Here is a 22711-nt window from a genome sequence, read left to right as displayed (position 1 = left end):
AAACCACATTTGGTTTTCCTCTGCATCCATTGTGGTGTATATGTGTGCTAACACTTCCTAAACAGTCCTGCAGTTTCCTAACTTTAATAGTCTGCAGGCCTAGACCTTAATTCCTTCAGATAAAAACACTCCGTATAAAACAACTGAAAGACACCACAAACCTAGGAATTCAAATTCTTGCACCGAAAAAAGAATTTTGCTGTAGCATCCAAAACCAGCTTCCTTCATAAAGAATCTAAGTATAAGAACATGATAGTCGGCTGCAGTGCCTTTGAAAATACTCTAAAAACACACATTTCATTGTAAAGATCAACCACAAAGCTACAAGTCTCCAAGTGCTAATCATTTACAGGCGATAACGTCTTTGATGTGTATCATGCAATACCACCAACACAGCTTTTCTCTGGCCAGCGATACAAGCATCTGTTCTACACATTGTGTGGTGTTGCATTTAACAAGCTTATTCAAATAAAATTGACTTTTTCATCAAGCCCTGATTCTGATTTATTATAAACAGCATTCCGAATCCTTTTCGTCCGTGTCTGCGTCACGGTTTAATGTCGACATGGATCAAAGCAGCGTCGGTTAACTTTCGTGTGAAATGAAGACAACCCGACTGATTCATATAAAGGCAGCATAAATCAATACACACCGAGCACACCTGCCTGTTCCTGTAAACTTGACAGTGTGCATGGAAAGAAGATCAGTAAGATGGAAATTGTACGAACGAAAAGGACAGCGTTGGTAACGAATGGTGAAAACAAGCATGAAGACCATAAACCATAAAGATCATGGGTGTCATTATGAAAAACGGCAGGGTGGCAACCCACGCCTATAGCCTGTCGTTTTCAATGTAATGAATGGCTACATTATTATGGATGAGCAGAGAAAAATGACCAGAGAAAATCTGGCAATTATTTTCTATATCTATCAAAACACTTTCACAAAAAAACTGTCTAGTCTGACCGTCCAATTTAGTTCAGAACGCATTTTTTAAAAGATGATTTCTTTATTCAAATCCAATTGTGATCGGCGCCACAAATCATACATCGCCGCATAAAATTGATAGGCCCAGTTGTAAATGACATATTTATCTCATTTTTTCAATTGTATGGAAAAGCCTATGCATGTTACGACCTAATGCAAAGATAAATGTTGTTGTAGGCTCACAGTCATGGCTGAATCCAGGGGATACCCAATAAACTCCTAACTTTGCAGTGTTTACTGAAAGCTGCTTGTTCCTGTCTGACCGCTGTGAGGAAACACTGTCTGAATTCATACGCTTAAGACTAACTAGTGAGGACAAAGTTAGTCTACATGAAAACTAAAGTAAAAAAAATGGGTTGATATTTAAACAAACAAAAAAATAAACACAAGAAATGAAAATATACACAAAAAATATTGTTTTAAACCAAACTCACTCTTTTACTCTGCATCTTGTCTTTAAGGAATGAATCTAAAAGTGAAAATCTTTGAGAGTGTGGATTATATATACACTGTGAGTGTTCATTTGACCTTTTTTATCACTGTCAATTTTACCGTGAACCATTTTTGGTTCCACAAAGAACCCTTCAGTCAAAGGTTCTTTAAAGAACCATCTTTTCTTACCTTTATATAATCTGAAGAAATTTTATGAAAACATTTAGACAAAAAGCTTCTTCTAAGGCAATTGTAAAGCACCTTTATTTTTGGATTGTAGCCTATGTATGTCAAACAACGACATGTCATATAAAACTTTTCTTTGAAAAGGAACATATGCTTTGTTCGAGGTCACTGTCAAGCTTCATGCATAATTGAATAAGCAATGAAAAAAGTTCATTAATGGGTGAAGCGTTCCTTGAAATGCTATGACCTCATTGTCTTGCGCTTCACATTAGCGCTTCACATTTTCCACAAACAGTCTGCATGAGTGGGTGAAACGTAATAAATGTGACGCTAAATAAAAAAAGGACCCAGTGAAACAGTCTTTGTCAAAATACGATGTTAAAACTGAGCATCAAATCGTTTTAACATTTGCAAGATTTGATCCTAATCTCACTTTTCATTTACATTATTTGTGGCGTAGATTCCTAATTGTTCAACTATTTTAGTGATGACTGACTCAAAGTTCATTCAACCACACCCTGATAAATGAGATGGATACACAACTAGAGAAAATTGATACCTGACAGAAGAGTAACACTTGCCTCCAGCGTCATTACGACAAGGATGACCTACTTGTATTATTTACAAGACTACAGGTGTACAAGCTTACGAGTAAGTACACGTACAACAAAACTTGAAGAACTATCAAAAGATTGCTTGTATTAAAAGTGGATCATATAGCTTTGTATCGTATGGATTATAACTCTATGGACTAATACTTCACTATATGAATGTCAAAATGGATTTTTTAAACAAACAACCATCAACTGCCGCCAAATTCACACACAGAACCTCTCGATGCTGGTGTAAATCACTGTGTAAGTGGCCGCAGAATGGCTTTAAATTCTAAATCCAGCATTGCCGATTGATTCGACTGCCAGTTACAGTGATGTGGAGACTGGAGTTCCTCGTTTGTAATATAACTAACGTGTGACCCTTCCTCTGACAGCAGTAAATCCCTGAAGTGCTTATAATGTAATGCAGGACTGTGTCCAGACAAAATGCACATGTTATTCACTTTATTGATTAGGACAAATGGCAACAATCAGCTTTCGGCTCTTTGGCTAAAACAGAATGCTGGGCAGGATAGATTTTAAAAATATATATATTATTAAAGTTCCAATGTGTAATTTTTTGGAGGATCTATTCACAGAAAGGCAATATTATATACACAATTATGTCTTCAGAGGTATATAAAGACCTTAAATATTGAAGCGTTGTGTTTTTATTACCTTAGAATCAGCTATTTCTATCTACATACACCGCGGGTCCCCTTACATGGAATTTCGCCATTTTGTTTCTACAGTAGCCCTAAACGGACAAACTGCGCTACAGAACATCTTTTGTAAAAATGTTATCTCCTTCTGCAAAGAAGCGAATTTGTGACGACATCATAGTCCTGTGTCACCACTGTAGAGCTTTGAAATGAAGGGGTTGGGTGAGCCTTTGGTTGCAATTCACAACCTAACCCCTAGATGCCGCTAAATTTCATACACTGGATTTTTAAGATAAGAACAAGTCTGAGTTATTTTTCAAACTTTTTACTGCATTGATTTCTGAGGGCAGTTTTTTTTATATGGTGACATACCCTAAAGTCTTGGCTACATGAGAGATTTACATTTATGAATGTGGCAGATGCTTTTATCCAAAGCGACTTATAGTATGCAGTTTTCTTTTCCAGAACTTTCCTATCAAAATAAAAAAATATACAGTTCATTCAACACAAGTTGATGTTTTGTGACCCCAAAAGACCTCAGTCAGGGCAGATGCCATATTCAAAAATGAAGCCAATTATGACTTATGACAAAAAGCACATATGCAGTTGCAAACATATCATGGCATAAGCCCCTGTTTAATTACATTTAAGTAGTGTTGTGTGCCTCACTTAAAATACGCTGTAAATCTGATCTCCAGATGTCAATGTGGTGGAACCCATACAAGGAGGTTTCTCTGTGCTCTTAGTCATCCACTTACCACATCAGACCTTCATAAATAAAGCAGGTGGCTCTCTTGCGATGTGGTGTGGGGATTCCGAGAGTCTGATTGTTTTAGCAGATGGAGATACATTCAGTCTAGAAGGGAAGTGAGCAAATGGACCTGGATGTTGATCTAAAGCACCTCACGGGGAACCCTGTTCGAAAAACACAACAGTGAAGGGGCGATCATTCAAAGGCACTTAAAGTCACACTACGTTTTGTAAATTAAATTAGATTTTAACAGTACATAGACACCTTGGCACGAACTAGTAAAGAGCCACACATCTTTTTGAGAAAACGTCATTTGTTGTTGCTGCCAGATTTTATACTTATCTGTCAGCATGAATCATTTCTCCATCTTCCATTAGTAAGGTACATAAGAGTTCTCACTTAAGGGCACGCCAGATATTTTTAAATATTTGCATGCGTCTCTCCAGTGTTCATGATAAGTCATCTTACATAAAGGTTCCACTTTAACAGATTAAACAAATAAAACCCGGCTTCAAAAGAATGACAAAGAAACAAAGAGCTGTTGCTTAGACACAGTACTCGGAATAAAAATGTATGTTATCGGATTATGGGCTGTTCACAGGACATTGATAAATATCGGTTACTGGGTAATTATTGACTTGAACAGTAAATGTACTCTTTATTCCTTTTCACGCTTTATATTTCCAACCCAATTCTGACGCTAAGTGCTGGTGTCAACCATATCTGTGATAAACAACCAAATAATCCAGTTATGGTGCAGTTTACTGCTATAGCAACAACTCACTTATCCAACACAGTATAATTGATTACTGTGTAAAAATATTTCCCAACTGCTTATTTGTGAATGCATAAAAAATGCAGTTGGCATACAGTGCGTTTAAGAATTCTGAATACTGTGGAAATACTTTGAGTGCCCCATAAACTCTTTATAAAGAACCAAGATAGTATTTGCGAAAGAAGCATGGCGACAGTACTTCAGAGGTGAATGAGAGGATCAAATTGGGGGGTTGCATGAGGGGGGCAGTGGAATTCTTGAATCCTCAAATCCTGGAAGTGGGAGGTACCAAGGAGAAGAAAAGTCCTTCGTATTCCTACCGAGGGGAAGAAGCGCCGCTGTTTGCGACAGAGAAACACTCACATCACGCGCAACAGTTGACCTGACTCGTAAATCTTCGTGCGCGCCGCTGAGTGCGCGAATGAAAAACTTCCGAAACACCAAAGACTCGGGTTTTGTCACGCTACGTCCACGCACCTGGACCAGTCCACCGTTTGTTCGGTCCAACCGCAAATCGTTTGTTTTCTCACAACTTTTACGGAGAGAGTCGCGTTGGAGGACGAGAGGACATTGTTTTTTTTTATCGCTTTCCGCGTGCGATTGTTGATCAGTTTTGGACTAATTCTATACAAATCTTGGAACAAGAAGCAGCACACTTCAACATTAATCGTGAAGACCGCAACGGTGAGTGTTTTAACTAAGTGTAACCTGTGTTTTCGCTCGTTTTCTCACTGTGGTTAGTTTTATAATTGCAGGTGCAGGCACGTCCTCCTCAGTTAGTAATGTTACAATAACAGACTCCGTTCTGGTGCTTATGGTATGTTTTGCGTATTTTAAAGATACCACGATTTTTGATGCGTTCAGTGAAATATATAGAATATAGGGGCGCATATGTTCAACCGATGTTCAGTTATATGGTCTTTCCACATTCACGAGGAGACATATCATGAATGGGCGCTCACAGCACGAGCAGAATAAGAATGCTACATTGTGTTCTACTCATTAGCATATCAATGAATATGAAAAGTGACCTATTTTGAGTTGTAAAACCATAGGTGCCATTGTCCGTCCAGAGCTTATTATGGGTGCATTGTGTCCCTTGTGGAAACAAACCTTTCCAGTGAGATTTATTTCTTTGTTAATCATAAATGGGATGTTTTCTTGACACTCACTTGCCAACTCTTTTAGATGGGCAAGCTCACATCAAAATCAAAATGATGTTATGTTCAACATGTTTTAAGACCTCCCGGCGTCTTCGGAACACAAATGAAGATATTTGGGGGACATCCGAGAGATTTCAAGGCTTCCTTATGGACATCATGGTTACAGTTGTTGTCAAGGTGCAGAAAAGTTCTAAAATCATCGTTCAATTGGTCCATGCGCTCATAGTGACTCAATTGAATTTCGTTGAAGCGACATAATACTACATGTGCGAAAAACTAAGCAAATAACGAGTTTTATCGATATTCTCCTCTGTCTTGTCAGTCTATGGTGCATGGTCACGAGAGCACTTGGACGCATGCGCATTTGGTTTGCGCGCCGAACGCCGAGAATATGTCGATTAAACTCGTTATTTTGATTTGTTTTTCGCACATTTTACAAGTTTACAAAAATTCAATTGAGCCACTATGAGCGGGTGGACCAATTTAACGATGTCTTTAGTACTCTACATCTATAACCATGATGTTTATGAGGAGCCCTTGGAATGTCTCTAAATATCTTTATTTGTGTTCCAAAGACGCCGGAAGGTCTTGATTACACACGTTGAACGTCATGTGCATGATTAAAAAAATACACAATTTTGAACTTTTCCTTTTAGATGTATCGCAGAGGATATACGTTATCAGATCCTGCAAACATTATGGAAAGTCCTTAAGGCACCTTGAGGTCACCAAGAACCCAGATATAGACTTATTATGGAAATGTGACCTTTAGGGCCACTTCTGATATCGAGTGAATCATTGGGAATCAGTCATCGGACATGTGCCTGCATCTCAGAGGAGACCTAGTGGAATAGTCAAAAACGTGATTTGTAAAGATGATTCATAAATGAAAGTGATGTGTTTCAAAACCCCGACCCACCCCTTCTCCAAGGAGCCCATCTTGTCTTATTGTGACTCCAGGGCGATGAGTTACAGCCCAATCTCAGAGTGGACTGTGTCAACTGGAGCTCGGTTCAAATTGAATGTGTAATATTGCATGCAGTGAAAGATGAGCTCTGTGTTTCTGCACCTGGTCAGAGCGTCCGTGGTTCACCCGCTGGGATAATTCCTGCCAATGTGCTGCTATTTTGTCACTTTCCACAAAACTAGCAAAGTCTTTAAAACAGGATGAGGAGCTGAAGTTTCCACATTTGGTTTTAAATATCCAATGATTTCATTCCCTTTATAAGCAGTTAAACACAATGTCTTGCTGCGGTTATATTTTCCAATTGGAATAAAGGTAGTTTTCAAACGCAACCATTGCATAATATCGCTTTGCATGTTTGGCCATGATCTCAAACAACAAGTGCACCCTTTAGATGAAATTGAACGAGTTCAATTGGCTCAACTGGCCACGAGTTCGTGTGAAAACATCACATTGTCCAAAACTTTTGACTGCAATAATGGCATCTATGGAGGTACGGAATGCAATAGGGATTATGTCAAAATAGGAGTGTATTGGAGGGGGAGTGAGAAATAATTCACTAGGATTTCCTTCCCTAATCTCTTTAACTACAGGTGTAAAGAGGCCTGATAAACAGCCGGGTGCGGGAGCGGGGGTTAGTGGGAGATCTAGGGGTGGTTGCATGACTATCTCTCAAAACAAACACAGAGTCGAGGAATGTCATGCATGGACGCAGCGGCATAGTAATTAAGAGTCCGGGATGAACTCTCAGGGGGGTAGAGAACACAGTAAACCAAACCTTTAATTATCACAAAGGGCTTTTCAAATCCTGCTTTTGCATTTCTGTGGAGAATGCGAGTCGATGCCGTTCTCCACTTTTCATGACATGATGGTTGAGTGGAAGTTTCTTCATTTGCATCTACATCTATTCTTTTAACAGATGCAAAACACGAGAGTGAATTCCATGATATCCAAAATGTTGGAATTCCGTTATTTTCACGGCCACTTTTTTTGCAAGCTTTTCCAACTTTTCAATTGTTTCTCTTATAAGTGGTTTCATTTGATTTATTTTTATTTTTGACTTTTCCTTTGGTAAACAGCGCAAATGACTTGTTTCCTGTACATAAATATGGAAAAGCTCAAGCAATCAGCAGTGAGTGCTATCAAACACTTTTTATTGCTAAAATCGGCCAGGCCGCTGGTAGAATGGCATAACACTTTTGGCTATTATCCTGTTAGAACTTCACACATTTTTATACTCTTTCGTGACTGTTGTAGCTAAACACTTTTTATGGCTTTTCCAATAACAATTCTTTTAATCTCACTGACGTGTTCCGCAGTTTCTTGTGGGAAAAATACGCTGGAAATCTCCCAATTCTCATCAGTTTAAGAGGCACAGTAATGGACAGAGCCTGTGAGGTAAATGAACTGCGTTTATGGCCTTATCATAAACCCGCGGAACGCTAGCGTTTAGATTTTTATTTCACTCGGGGTCACCACCCAACGAAGTGTGACCATCTCTCGTGTAGTTTAGTTGATTGACCATCATAAAGATCGTCCGACAGCTTTCTGTAATGGATGGGCGTCCCTCATTTATCATTCTAATGAGGTGATTATAATGAACAAAATGGGAATCTTGCTTTTCTTTTAACCCTCTGTAGATTGAGTTTTTTTTTGCATACTGTGATGAGCTTTACGAAGTCTTTTCTTGTGGCAGACATATTTGATACAGCTGAAGGGTTATTGTCATTATAGAGAGAATTTCATTGGACAAAAGTCTGTGCGGGATGAGTCATCCATATTTTTGCGCCTTTTTCCAGAAGAGATTTTCTAAACCTATCTGCTAAAAGTGTGGCAATGTCTACGATAACACTAATATACAGATGGCATTGATGCTTAAACACATTGATTAAAACCCACAAAACACTCTCTTTTGATTTTTAAGGAGACTGCGAAATTATTTCTGTCATGTTAGCCAACTCTCAAGCTTGCCAAATTTGTCACTTGAAACTTGTTTGTGTTTGTTTGCGTTCACTAAATCTCTAATTCCCTCGAAGTGTAAAACATATGGCACCAAATTTTGTTATTTCAAAAAAGAATTCTGGGTAGTGTTCAAGGTGCAAGAGCAAATGGTTTGTTGGGTGATTACCGGAGGAGGGGGTAAAAAAACAACCGGCAGATTATGGTGCTTTTGTTGGGTAATGTTTGGCATACCTGGGGGGTGTTACCCGGGTCCTGAGGAAACTCAAGTGTCAAGTGGTGCGTCTTGGGGACATTAACAGATGTGTTTCACACCACCAGAATGGCCTCTCTTCACCTACTCTGGGGGGCAGCTGTTGGTGGGGGAGGTGTTTTTGGAAACTCTGTTATTCCTTAGAGTGCTGGGAAAACCAAAATAAATGTACTTTGTGTACTCTTGCCAGTCTCCGATGTTATGCATAAAATTTATAAAGTCTGATTTTATTTTATTAGTTTAGTAGACTTTGTCCAAAGATCCACTTGTATTTTGAGTAAACATTCATACATGCATGTTGCTTGTGCCATGAGCTATAGAAACCATATCAAAGTATTCTCACGTAAAGTAAAACTGACTGGTGTTAATCTTTTCCTTTTTTAAGTTCTTTATTGATGTTGAATTTGTCTAGTTTAACTGTTTTTTGGTTAATGCTACTTTTGTCTCTACATCGCCATCTCTCTTTGAAACGTAAAACTGTGTGCTACTTATGTCATAAGTAAATGATATCAAACTAACACATCGCTGTTGTGCATCTGAATCCTTGTATAACTGTGATTTTTTTTTTTTTTACATAAATCATTATTATTACTAATTCCGCGGTCACACTTGACACTTTATCCATTGACTTTTCAGACCGGACACTCAAACCCGTCCAAAGATATTTCCCATTTTACTTTGTTGCAAAGTTCAAGTTTGGTGAACTCTGACCTGCGAATTCGCGTCAACTGAGTGCGTGAGACCAATAGAAGATCAAAACGTTACAGCGTGACCTCAGTACAAAAATGGAAGAATTGCTCCCGTCCATTTTTGTACCACCATCCGTACGAATTTCACAAGCTCAAAGTCAAGTCTGACCGAGGCATAACTCTTTCTGTTTGTCACTGGGTTTTGCAAATATTAAATCAATAAAAAAATGCTTCTCAACTTTGATTTAAGTGATAAAAACAAAATGTGCCTTTGGCGGATATAGCGTACTGATGCTTAATAAACAGTTGTCAATTTTAATTCATCTTAATTGATCTTTAAAGAACACTGAAAAGACTGCGTCATTATAAAGCCAAATTATAATGAACCAGATGTGCTTTATGACCAGGTGACTGTATTTTATCAGCAAGTGAGAGGGATCTGGTCTTCGTAAGCAGAGCGCCATGTTTATGGGCTCTTTGATACAGTTGACAGGCAGCTTTTTACCCAACCGCAGTCCAGATGAACTAATTTCCAGTGACGTTACAGTGCTTTATAAAATATTTGCCTCCAATTAAAGTGTATTTCCTCCTTTGATTCCATGCATATCGTGCTTGGCTAATTCCTCTTTCACTTTTTGACAGGTAGCTCAATGCTGTCGGTGTTGATGGCCCTGTTCTGCCCACAGCTGTGTGAATGAGCTCTGTCGGCCCACCCTCTACGACCAGCTGCATTGCTAAAGCTTCTCTCAGGATGTTGATGTCATGCCGTTTGCTTCTCCTGTGGATTATTTTAGCTCATCTCCCCTCTGCTCACTCACGTCCCGCTGTAACTGAACAAGGTATGTTGTAATCTTATTTTCCTTAACTTGAGATGTCTGGACGTTAGGAGGTCTGTAAAATTGTAAAAAGTCAAAAGATGCATATCTTTTGGTAGGCAGTCTAGAAACGGTTTTGACTTGGGTTGAGAAAGTGGCGCGAAAAGCTTCATTTGATGTTAATACTTCACTCAACCTTATTTAGAGTTCTAGTCGTGGTTTTTGAAGTTGACAAGCAGAGCTGGAAATCATTAAGGTCTGGTGTGGTGTAAGACTCCAGATGCTTATTGTTCATGCATGCATGGAGCTCTGGAGCTTTTTCTTGTAACCTTAGAGGCTCAGATGGATCCCGGTGGAATTCAGAGGCTCCTTAACATGCTAAAAGCTCTCTAAACACTTTCAGAGAGCAACAAGATGTGCAGCTTCTTGGTATTCATTTTTAAACAACTAGTTTTACGATCCGAGAATAAACCATGCCAAAGTATATTTATATTTCAGGACTATGTTAACACAATAATGTTATAGAAATTTTGCCAACCCTGCAACCACACTAGCGATTTATGTACAAACACGTTTCTCTTTTGAAATGTAGTTTCAGTAATAGGTGTCTTTATGAATGAGTGAAGGAATTTCTTTCACTGGATGTAGTTAAACGTAAGTAGTGCACCTGATTCTGACCCATTGGGTCTGGAGAAAATAGGACATTTTTGGAAGGCGGCCACCAAAAAGGTGGAGTTGTTATATTTGCGTCCTGATGAGAGGTGTGAGAAAATGTCTACACCCTCTGTCTGATGCTCATTTTGGAGATCACGTATATGGAGAATATGTAGGCACCGGGTCAGAATTGTGGGTGTGAGGTCTACCAGTCAATGATACTAAGCCAAGCCTGACACCAACACCCAAAACAGTTTTGTTGTGTAAAGCCTTACATGTGCATGCTTGCAGACATGTCGACATCGTGTCCATTTACAGCTGATTATCTGTTTCCCATTGACTGAATTGACTTGTTGTGCCTCTGGTATTATGTTTGGATAGTAATGGTGCCATGAGCCGGGCAGGAAATCCCTACAGCAATTCATTCAGGCTATGACTTCCTCCAGTGATTTCAGGCCAAGTTCAGAGCTAAGCATCAACCCTGCCTTCCAAAAGAACGAGTGGTGTTCAGCTATATGGATGTATGGCTTGTTTTATGGAAGCATTAGTTAATTTAAAGGGAAGTAACGATGCGTAATGTAACCAAACTTTGGCCGCTGTGGCAATGAATGAAGTGATGAAAGACGCTCACTTCAGTTTGGGCTGATCCACCGAGACGAATGGGTCGCGTCTCCGCTTCCCTCTGAGAAAACACATTCTCTACGGTTTTACAGGAAGCCACTGCGGAGTGATCTGAATCCGAGCATGCAGATGTGTGTTGGTACAGCTTGCAGATGAAGTCATGTTTGTGTGTGTTGCTGAATGTTTGGGTTGGTCAGACTGGACTAAATTATGTAGGAGATATTCGAGATTCATCCTTTTTCCAAAAACGTTTTTTAGCAGTCAACAACATTTTTTCACTGAATTTTTCCGTAAACAAAATGTGCTTCCAATCTCATTGTGATTCCTGTTTTTAGGCGATCGGTCTCCCTTTGCTGTTTCAATTTCCCTGAAGGTCCCATAAGAGAATAGTTTAAGCAAAAATTATGCGCATCACATTTTTTGTAGTGTGGCTTTCTTCTTTTGAACGAGAGCAGAAATGATAAAAAACTGATGCTGCTTTTCTCCACATACGACCGTCAGTCATTTTGTGTCTCACGGATAAAAGAAACTCAAAGGATTTAGCACCTTTCCTGTTTCTTGCTTTAAGAAATGGGTTGAGGAGAAAGTTGATCCCAACCCCCCCATCCGCTTTCCCTGCCGGGATTAAGGGGCCTGTGATCCAGGAAATACCTCCATTGGACTCAACTGAAATCTCCATGACAACGAGTGGAGGAGCCTGCTGTTATAGGCTCTTCTCTGTCTCTCTAAACACTCTTTCTTTCACCCCCGGTCTCGGACGGATCCGCTGGCATTGTTGGGAAACGTTGCATGGGACAATAGGGAGGGATTAGTTTGTTTGACAATTAAGGGGACTAAGGTTGGTGGGGGGGGGCTGTTTGAATGAGATTGGCCGTATGCTCTGACATCAGGGTCTTTTGGCTTTTGTTTATGTGGGTTGAATCTCAGTCCTAATAGCTGTAATGGGCCACAGGAGGTTAATCTTTAAACTGTTTCTTTTTCGGAACACCCCACTTTTTTCAGAGAGGAAGTATCTCATTTCTCCTTACAAGCTTGTTTGGGCTCAAACTTTAACCTGTGAGTGATATTGTAATTGTGGATAAATCTCAGGTGTTTGGGTAACATTTTGACTAATATCAAACGGAAAAACATAATAATAGTTTGAAAAAATAAATAGTATTTTTTTACAACTGTGATTATTTTTGTATTTTAATGAATGAATGAATTTCTTCCAAAGTTCTCATTACTTTCATTGATGTTTTTTGTAATTCTCAGGGTACATTCACATTCAAAAAAATATCTAACTTAATATTGTTGTTTATAACTTTTATAAATATCTTATGGCATTCTACTTTTGTTCTTTTAACCCTTTTTTTACTTAATTTTTTCTAGTTTTTGTTAGTTTTGTCATATTAATTCCTTTTTCCTTGGTGGCTTTGTATCTTATCCCTATTGAGTAATGTGAATCTTGTTTTTGTTTTCTGGTGGGTCTTCTCTTTTTTTGGAAAATTGTTGTCTTTGTTTCTCATTTTTAGTTAGTTTTTTATATTTTTATCGGTAAACATTGCACGCTGGTTTTCTATTTCAACACTAGTCAGAACAGAGGTGAACATGGAGCTGTACACATTGTTCACCGGGGAGCGTTTGGTGCTGCAATGCTTGGCTCAGGACGAGTCTCCGGTTGTAGGCCTAGGGGTCATCTGGACCAAAGACCAGACGGCAGTGCTGAATGGAGACCACATACAGGTGAACGGGGTTCAGCTGGAGATCGGGTCAGTGGATCCAGCTGACTCCGGGCTTTATGCCTGCTCTCGTCAAAGATCTCTCGGCAACCACTCCACCTATTTCGTCGTAAATGTGACAGGTATGTCTGTGTTGGACCTTTGCAAGGATGAGTTTTGTTCCAATAACGGCATCTGTGTTTTTAATTTATTATAGAAGAATAAACCTAAAGCAAAAATCCCCTATATCTTGCACTTCGAATTGTTGTTTGTTTTTTGGGTAGTTGTTTTTGTTCTGTTATTTCTTTACATGAGTTACTAAGAGATTGTGGTGTGATGTGTTGTCTTTGAATGGCCTTTTTCTCTCTGTTCGAAACTCTTTATGCTGTGGAATGTGTCAGAGTTTGAGCGGTGAATTTGTAAGACGGCACCCCTGTGCGTGTGTTTGTGTGTGATTCAAGAGTAGGCACGGTTCTTAGCAGCGTCCTGGAGTGAAGCCTACTGTGACTCATGCCTCCTCGCTGTCCGGCTCTCTTTGAAGGGCGGATACATTTACTTTGTCGCTAGAATCACCAATCAGATACTATAGCAAGCTGGGCAAAAGAATCTGCTTTTTAGTATCGTAGCAAGAGATATGTACTTTCCAAGCTAAGAAATGCTACATTAGCAGAGCTTTTGGCATTCTGGTGGACCAACAGACAGACAAGGAATCACATTTCCTTGTCCAAACTCTGTGTGATCTGAATTAGTATGAAAGTAGACATTGTGCTTGGGGAATTGTGTCACGCAAAGCTTTATTCTGACGTATAAATTTCACCACGAATAATTTTGTCATAGGTCAAGTCGTAGCATCATCTGAGGATGAGGACGACGATGAGTCATCCTCAGAAGAAAACAAGCCGTCGAGCAGCCAGGAGCTCTTACGTAAGTACCCCATTTTTCTAAAGAGAATAAAATGATGAATTGCTCACTGTTATTAAACAAATGCCGCTTTTGTCCCGTGTAGCGATGCCACCTCGGTGGGCCCAGCCTGAAAAGATGGAAAAAAAACTTCACGCTGTACCAGCCAGCAAAACGGTGAAATTCCGATGCCAGGCCGAGGGAAACCCAGTTCCAAAACTGCGCTGGCTCAAGAACGGAAAGGAGTTCAAACGGGACCAGCGCATTGGGGGCTACAAGGTAATCCTCAGCTCTTGTTGGACTACATTACACGGCTGCTTTTGCGATGTCTGAGACGCACAACTCTCACTGACTTTGTGATGGCACTCGCACGTCGAGCTGCAAGGGGGAAACTTGATACCTTGACGCACAATAGGCCAAACCAAAGCTACTCCATCGCTTTAATCTGAACCTGACACGTAAATACACACACCCTCTCTATAAGCTTACATTTCAACTTGCATAAACAGAAGAGATCTTGGTGTTTCTGCCAACCTTGAATGTGTGCTATCCAATCAAACTTTCATGTTGCTTTGGTCTATACTCTCCCATTTAGTTCTTGTAGTCAAACATCACATAAAGATTCAAGATAACAAAATAACCTGTATTTCCTCTTTCAGCTGAGGGAACATATGTGGACCATAATCATGGAGTCGGTCGTGCCCTCAGACAAGGGCAATTACACTTGCCTGGTGGAAAATGAATACGGAAGCATTAATCACACCTATCAGCTTGATGTAGTAGGTCAGTCATGCAATCTTATACAATTTCATGTTGTGTATATGAAATAATTAATACTTTGGTAAGTGTTCGATCAATCATATTCCAATAGTAACTTAACAAACCATGTGTCCTTGTTGCAGAGAGATCTCCACACAGGCCCATCCTTTACGCCGGTCTCCCAGCGAACCGTACCGCCGTTGTGGGCACTGACGTGGAGTTTGTGTGTAAGGTGTTCAGCGACCCACAGCCTCACATACAGTGGCTCAAACACATCGTGGTGAACGGAAGCCATAACGGACCTGACGGGCACCCTTACGTCCGTGTCTTGAAGGTAAAGATAAAAACCAGTTTGATGTTGGATTTTATAACTTGTAAAGCTGCAGTCCGTAACACGGTTATGTTCTTCTTTTTGCGTGCCGTGAAGTCGTACCCAATTCCTTAATTATTTTAAGCTTGCCGCTGCAAAACCGTAAGGAGGTGGATTTGAACGCTGTTTTTATCTGCCTGCTCATTATCTGATTTTTGTTTATTTTTAACCTTATACAAAGTTGCGGATTGCAGCTGTACATAGAAAAAAATATCATAAGTGCTCTTTATGTTTACTGTTTGACTCGGTTGCACCTTTTACATAAGTTTGTATAAGTGATCCACAAATATAATATACTTGGGGTATGATAACACTTGGGGTCGAATGTCATGAATTTGGTGTTTTGTCATCTCCAGCACTCGGGGGTCAATAGCTCGGACACCCAGGTGCTGAAACTCTACAATATCACAGAGGAAGAGGGCGGCGAGTATATATGCAAAGTCTCCAATTATATAGGAGAAGCCAATCAGTCTGCCTGGTTAACTGTCCTTAGACATGATGTACAAGGTAACTTGACCACAGGGTAGACTGAAATTCTCTCTCTAGCGGTGCTTTGGGCTTCCGTAGTTCCCTTTGGGTTTTCCTATTCCGTATGCCATGGAAACTCCCAGTTGACCATTTGTGTGGGTTGGGTCTACTGGCGAGAGCTCCATGTTGCTATTCTCATGTCGGTGAAGGTGAATCAAGGGTGATGGTGTAGGCCATCACAGGTGTTGGGTCAGAAGGCTTCTCAAGCTTTGGGAGCTTTTAACTTGTTTGGAAACCAACCAGAGGAAGCAACTCCTCAAAACCCTTCCCAATGTGGTCATGCTTTCTTCTTTCCCCTCACGTCTTGGGCCTCGGGTCTGCTTTTCTCGTTCTCTTCCAGACCGCCGGCCTAAACACCACAGACAAGGAGATGGAGTTGTACCAGTTGAAGAATGTGTCCTTTGAGGACGCTGGGGAGTACACTTGCTTGGCGGGCAATTCTATCGGGATCTCCCATCATTCAGCATGGTTGACCGTCGTCAAAGGTATCCCGCGACCCTTTGCTCACCTTTCTCTACCTCTCATGCTTTCAATCTCCTTCTTGTATAAAGTTTCCAGCGCTCGAGTCATTTGCCGGGGTTTCAGGTGGACCGTGTTGGGGTTAAAGAGCATTTACTTGAATATCACTTCTGCAATTTACCTAAGGCAACGTATTTCACAAAGATGTGTGTGTGGTCGTCTGTCTTCTGCAGGTGCAAAACCATTCATGCGTTTAGCACCAGCATGTTGAGTAGACCAAACATTGGGATTTTGGTGACATATCCCCTATACTAGTATTAGGTTACTAGGGGGTATATAGTGTGTTTGACTTACTGTTGACCCGGGCAAATGACACCAGTTATGGCACTGTTTCATCTGCTAGACTTTTCGTCCTCAAAACATTTTTGCTTTAATGACCAGATATTGCACACCAAGTCAAATCAGGTTATGATAGTTTAGAGAGAAGTTGAACATTGGAAGCAATATGGGTGTTGAAGGACAGCATCTACAATACCCTAAAATCACCAAAGTATGCAAAACTATTGGGTATTATGGTCCTTTCTGATTCATGTCCCATCTTGCATTCATTCAGGAACTGCCTTCTCCAAGTAATGTATGGACAAACCCAATCCCAGGGTTATAAATTAACCTATACTGGGTCATTTCAGTCCATAGTTGGGTACAAACAACCAAGCATTTATAACCCAACAATTTTTTTCCATTTTTACCCAACCATGGGTTAAAATCAACCCAGCTTTAGTTTTTTAAATATACCTTAAATTCGAGTCAAGCTTTGTGTCCTATAAGGCAACATCATGCTTAAAGTACCAAATTCCATCTAGGTAGGCAGTATTCTTTGCTTTGGAACAAATACAAGTTTTGGCTTGGTGCTGCATTGTTATTCCATCATTAAAACCTTCCTGTCCTCCTTTCTTTGGGTGCTTGGTGTTATTTCAACCTTTGTGTATGACTGTGCAACTACATTCAATGCGGGTTGAGCTCCAAATTGATAATATCCCATCAGGGAATGTTTATCTTGCCTTGTCATGTCCTCCGTGGACAGTTTGGCTAGCATGGTTTCATTTCATACTTGCAACGAGGATGGCTGCAGCCTCACACTGGTGGAGAATGTAGAGTGAAATCCAACGCCACAAAGCAGCCATTATTCGGCTACAAAGGGAGCTTGTGCTCTGTGTTCAGTGCCAATAGTGTCAAATGCACTGGTTGAAAAACAACAGTGCTCCCTGTGTGTGTATATGTGTGGATACCTGTGCGTGTGTGTGCCTGTCACCAGCATCTACCAGTGTGTCTGTCCAGAGCATTGTTTGGCGTTTTAGACATGGAGGTGGTCTTTGGGTTAGTTGACTCTGGATCTGGGCCAATTTTCTCATGTCAATTACATAATTTCATAATTTTATCGAGTCAAAAAATAACTTCTTGACAACACAGACATTTTGGTGGACTCTAACTACTCTTAATATCAAACCACCATAAAGCAATGGCTTGGCATTAAATATTGCAATTGTTACTGATCATAAACTTATGGTTGCCTCATAAGCACCCACCACTCCTTCTGCAGTGCCCAGTCAGTCCTACCTGGAAGTTTTGATCTACTGCATTGGATTCTTTCTCATCTTCATCATGGTGGCAATGGCCACCATCGTCAAAGTCCGCAGCTCATCCAAAAAGAGCAACTTCAATGGCCAGCTGGCCGTCCATAAGCTGGCTAAAAGCATTCCTCTCCGCAGACAGGTAACAGAGAGTAGATAAGAGGTTTGATGTATTATTGAAACACAACTGTCTTTCTAAGACCCTTAGAAAACACTCCTGCTGCTTTCTTATTCTACAGGTGTCGGTTGAATCCAGTTCTTCTCTGAACTCCGGTGTGATGTTGGTCAGACCCTCGCGGCTCTCCTCCAGTGGGACCCCTATGCTGTCAGGGGTATCGGAGTACGAGCTGCCCCACGACCCCTGCTGGGAGGTGTCCAGAGACAGGTACCCCAATTGCCCTTTTAATACATCACAACTTTCTCTCCGTTGTAAAATGTCAACCTGGAGTCATTTTGGCTTGTTGTGTGCATGTAACAGGCTGGTGCTGGGGAAACCTCTGGGAGAGGGCTGCTTTGGCCAAGTGGTGATGGGTGAAGCCATAGGAGTGGACAAAGACAAGCCCAACCGTGTAACTAAAGTAGCCGTAAAGATGCTGAAATGTAAGTGTGTTTTGAAATAGGAAGTCTGATATGACATATGAAAGGATTGCTTATGTTTTTAATATACAATATGTTTTAGTTTACATCACTATAGGAGGGGCACTATATGGTGTTGTGATATTTCTTGTGATATGACATCTGTTTAATCCTATTGGTTGAGCTGCCAACACATGACCTCAACATCAATTCCCAAATTTTGGAATCATGATTTTTTACTTCCTATTATTTTTTTTGTTGGCAGCTAGTGGTATGTATAATGAAAAGAGGACCATTCAATTCTAGAGCGCAAAGATTTTGAGACACCCCTTATCTCAAGATTATACACACATTATAACTCTACTCTTCTTGTGTTAACATGTGTAGAATATGACCGTATTATTGTTTTTCTATTAGCTGACGCGAATGAGAAAGACCTGTCTGACCTCATCTCAGAGATGGAGATGATGAAGATGATTGGAAAACACAAGAACATCATAAACCTGCTTGGTGCTTGTTCTCAAGATGGTAAGAGTTCTGCTACAATTAATATAGTAAGGTGAAGATGTTCGAGCCCACCTAACTCACTCTTTATTTCGTTCTCATTGATATCTCTGTCCAGGTCCTCTTTATGTCATCGTAGAATACGCCTCCAAAGGAAACCTGCGGGAATACCTGCGTGCCCGCCGGCCGCATGGCATGGAATACTGTTACAATCCCAACCTGGTACCCGTGGAGACCATGTCCATTAATGACCTGGTCTCTTATGCCTACCAGGTAGCTCGTGGCATGGAATATCTTGCCTCCAAAAAGGTACTTTAGGGCGTATTAAAGTGAAATAAGAAATGTTTTTATCCTCAGAAAGTATTAACAAGATACTCACTGTACTTGTGTTCTCCTCGACAGTGTATCCACAGAGACTTGGCAGCACGCAATGTACTTGTGACGGATGACAATATAATGAAGATAGCAGACTTCGGTCTGGCCCGGGACGTTCATCACATAGATTACTACAAGAAGACCACTAATGTAAGCAACTGGTTCGGCATATTTTTTTTTTAGTCTAAAGAGTCAAAATTTTTAAAAATGGCATCTGTTTCGTTTCAGGGTCGACTCCCCGTGAAATGGATGGCACCTGAAGCTTTGTTCGACAGGGTTTACACACACCAAAGTGATGTGTAAGATAAACCTCCTGATTTTAGGACCATTATATGTTTGCATCGTTTTTCACAGATCTCGATGCTAACTGAAAGCTCTTGTTTTGTAGGTGGTCTTTTGGGGTTCTTCTCTGGGAGATATTCACTTTAGGCGGTTCACCTTATCCCGGAGTGCCCGTGGAAGAGCTCTTCAAGCTACTGCGAGAAGGACATCGCATGGACAGACCCTCAGCGTGCACTCAAGAGCTGTACGGCCAGTTTAAATTACTTCATTATACCGAATCAATTAAAGTATTCAAAACTTAGGTGTGTTTTTGATGTCACTGATCGTGAACAAGAGCATAGATCAGAATTTCGGTTCCATGTTGTCTTTTAACTTGCAGAGTTATTAAAAATGGGTCTGTTTTAGATATCTGATGATGAAAGACTGCTGGCACGCCATTCCCACGCACAGGCCGACTTTTAAACAGCTGGTTGAAGACCTTGATCGCACCCTGTCCATGATTTCCAATCAGGTAAGACCTGTTTAGCCCGGTGGTCTCTTAAGAAAATTGACTATGGTTTTACTATAGTATCACCATGTAAATCATGGTGCTCACAAATTAACTAAAATCATGGCACAGTTACCATAGTTTGACCATAATATGTAAAAAGAAACTATATTTTTGAACAAACATGATTAATCTAATAAAACCACGGTTAAATTTCCTACTGTGCTGTCTTGCATTCAACTCCATGTGTGATTCAGTAAATTATGAGAAAGTACTAAAACAATGTCCAAACGTTCACCTGCAGGAGTATCTGGACCTCTCCGTTCCCCCAGAGCCAATGTACTCTCAGATCATCCTGAACGAACGGAACTCCACCTGCTCCTCCGACCCGGACTCGGTCTTCTTACAGACTCCAGAACCGGAAGAACCCTGCATCCCCCCGCTGGTTCCCCATCAACACAGCGTTCGTTCTTTCAAGAAACGCTGACAGTGGAGAAACCCAGACATCTGCGGTCACAGACAGTTCTCTTTGTATCGCTACTTCCTTTCGCTCATAAACTCTGCGGGCTCAGAGACTGAGAATCACAGCCTGGGCCGACACAGAAGCACACGCAGGAGACGTTTCATACCTGCAGAATGTCAAAAACAAGAGCGCTCAGAACTGCACGCGGGCTCTCGAGGATTCAGAGGAGATTCAGATGCCTCGCAAATGAGATGTTCCAAAAACATCACTAAAGGGTTTTCTTTGGTCAGTGTGACAAAGAAATGTTACACTGTCCAGTATGCTCACTTCGCTAAATGCCATTTCAATTGTACAAATAGGAATTGATGTAAACATTGTTGTTTAATGGTACTATTATAATGATGATTATTTCGTATAAGCTTGTTCTTTCCCTCTTATGTTTGAAAAGCAAATATAACAGACGCAAGGCGATTAAGCAACATAAGCTATTCCATGTAAACCCTTACATTTGTTTTTCTATGAATTGGTGAGGACCACCACACACGTTATCAGCTGCTTGAATTTTGTATTAATAGTATTGTGCTGGCAAGACACACCCACCGCGGAATCTCATTGGTGGAAAATCACACTCCACTTGACTTTGACGTGACATAGCCCTGTCAAAACATTGCTTTGTTTGTTTGATATCTGTTTGTCCTACCAATGGCAGACAGTGTAGTGTTTAATTGTAAACCTATTCGAAAACAGATTTGTGCAATTTCATTTGGTCATGCTTGTGGTACAGAAGTTATTCCATCATTATGCGTTGTGTTACAAAGCATTTTCATTGTAGAAACACAAATGACTTGTCGTCTGGTTTAGACTCCGTGTAGCACCGGTTTATGGGATTATCCCAAATGAAAACTGTTAATCATTGCTTGCCTTTACAGTCGCATGGTGCGAATGCCATTTCTGTGGCATTTTGTAACACAAAAGTCAATTGGTATGAATTAATGTTTGTTAACTATCTGGGTGTTGTGAGATTGCTGGAATACACACATTTTTGTTTAATGTCAACCAGGGATTTGACAATCGGCAGTTTTATTTTATATCATGTTATTAAGCTATTCAAACCGTAGCTTTATCACGTTCCGCTAGATTCAGTGACGGGGTTTATATGATGAGAAATGTATATATAAGAAAGGATGAGTGTCAGCTTGTTATGCAGGCCATAAAATGAGTGGGTTCCCGAACAGAATTCTAATGCTTGTGTGATTTTACATGTCCTGATGTGAATTGAGGCTTTGGCCATGCACTTATATTCAGAATGTCGATGAACGCATTGATATCGCCTTTCCTGTGGGAAAATAAATAAAAAAGTTATATATGAACAATTTGACATGAATCGGTGTGTATGTGTGTCACGTCTGTATATGCAGATCAAGCACGTGGGAAGTAAATGACAGCCCAAACGGTCCAGAGGTTGCTGGAACGGGCAGACGTGCGCAAGAAGTTGCTGACTTGAATATGAAACGTCCACTCCAGCTGAAAGCTTCTGCCAAGTTAAGTACATGATTAACGGTGAGAAAAGAATGTTTTTCCCTGCTGCCGGTCCCCAATCGATCTAGTGAGCCAAGTGCAAACATGAGCGCATCGGACCACATATCACGCAGGAAAAAATTCTACTGCAACAGTACATGACAGCTGAAGTACTTTGGCTCACTCTTTAAACCAATCTGCAACGACTTCTCAACAGTTTTTCACTAGATGGAATATACAAGATAGCTTTGGCAATGGCACGCTTCAAACTTGAAATGTACTTAATATATAGAGAATGATTCTATACGTCAGTGCAGCAATCACTTTTGTTTGGATGAGCTGCATTCAAGAGAGCTGATATTTAAAGTTGAACAGTTAAAAAAAAATAACTCATCCTATTGTCATTTAAAAACAGTTTGTCAGAACACAAAAGAAGATATTTTGAAGAATGTTGATAACCGGCCAACATTGGGCCCCATTGAGTTGCATTGTTTGAAATCAAAACCACAAAGACATTCATCAAAATATCTTTGTTTGTGCTCAACAGAAGAAAGATGGTGAATAAATGATGACAACATTTTAATTTAGCAGTGACCAATCTCCTTTTGCCATCATTATATACAGCTTCTTTTATACAGTGTTTTAAATAATGTAA

The 22711-nt window shown here is 40.4% G+C and overlaps 1 protein-coding gene across 2 annotated transcripts; it reads left to right on the top strand.

Annotated features, from left to right (window-relative positions):
- The first annotated feature begins 4706 nt into the window (after nt 1-4706).
- Nucleotides 4707-21922, top strand: fgfr1b (fibroblast growth factor receptor 1b). Of its 2 annotated transcripts, XM_056736254.1 has the most exons (18): nt 4707-5070; nt 10057-10253; nt 13078-13347; nt 14042-14128; nt 14211-14383; nt 14764-14887; nt 15007-15197; nt 16102-16246; nt 17800-17993; nt 18091-18236; nt 18330-18451; nt 18845-18955; nt 19050-19240; nt 19334-19456; nt 19535-19605; nt 19695-19832; nt 19994-20099; nt 20380-21922. In XM_056736254.1, exons 2-18 carry the CDS (start codon nt 10109-10111, stop codon nt 20560-20562), a joined length of 2520 nt encoding a protein of 839 aa, XP_056592232.1. In that variant the 5' UTR covers nt 4707-5070; nt 10057-10108; the 3' UTR covers nt 20563-21922. The 2 variants fall into 2 exon arrangements, with proteins under 2 accessions (XP_056592232.1, XP_056592233.1); XM_056736255.1 differs by lacking the exon at nt 13078-13347 and having other exon boundaries at nt 4709-5070.
- The last annotated feature ends 789 nt before the right edge of the window (nt 21923-22711 follow it).

Source organism: Triplophysa dalaica, chromosome 22 (assembly GCF_015846415.1).
Source record: "Triplophysa dalaica isolate WHDGS20190420 chromosome 22, ASM1584641v1, whole genome shotgun sequence".
NCBI lineage: Eukaryota > Metazoa > Chordata > Actinopteri > Cypriniformes > Nemacheilidae > Triplophysa > Triplophysa dalaica.
The sequence above is the reverse complement of the archived record's forward strand: the minus strand, read 5'-3'. Positions and strand labels throughout refer to the sequence as shown.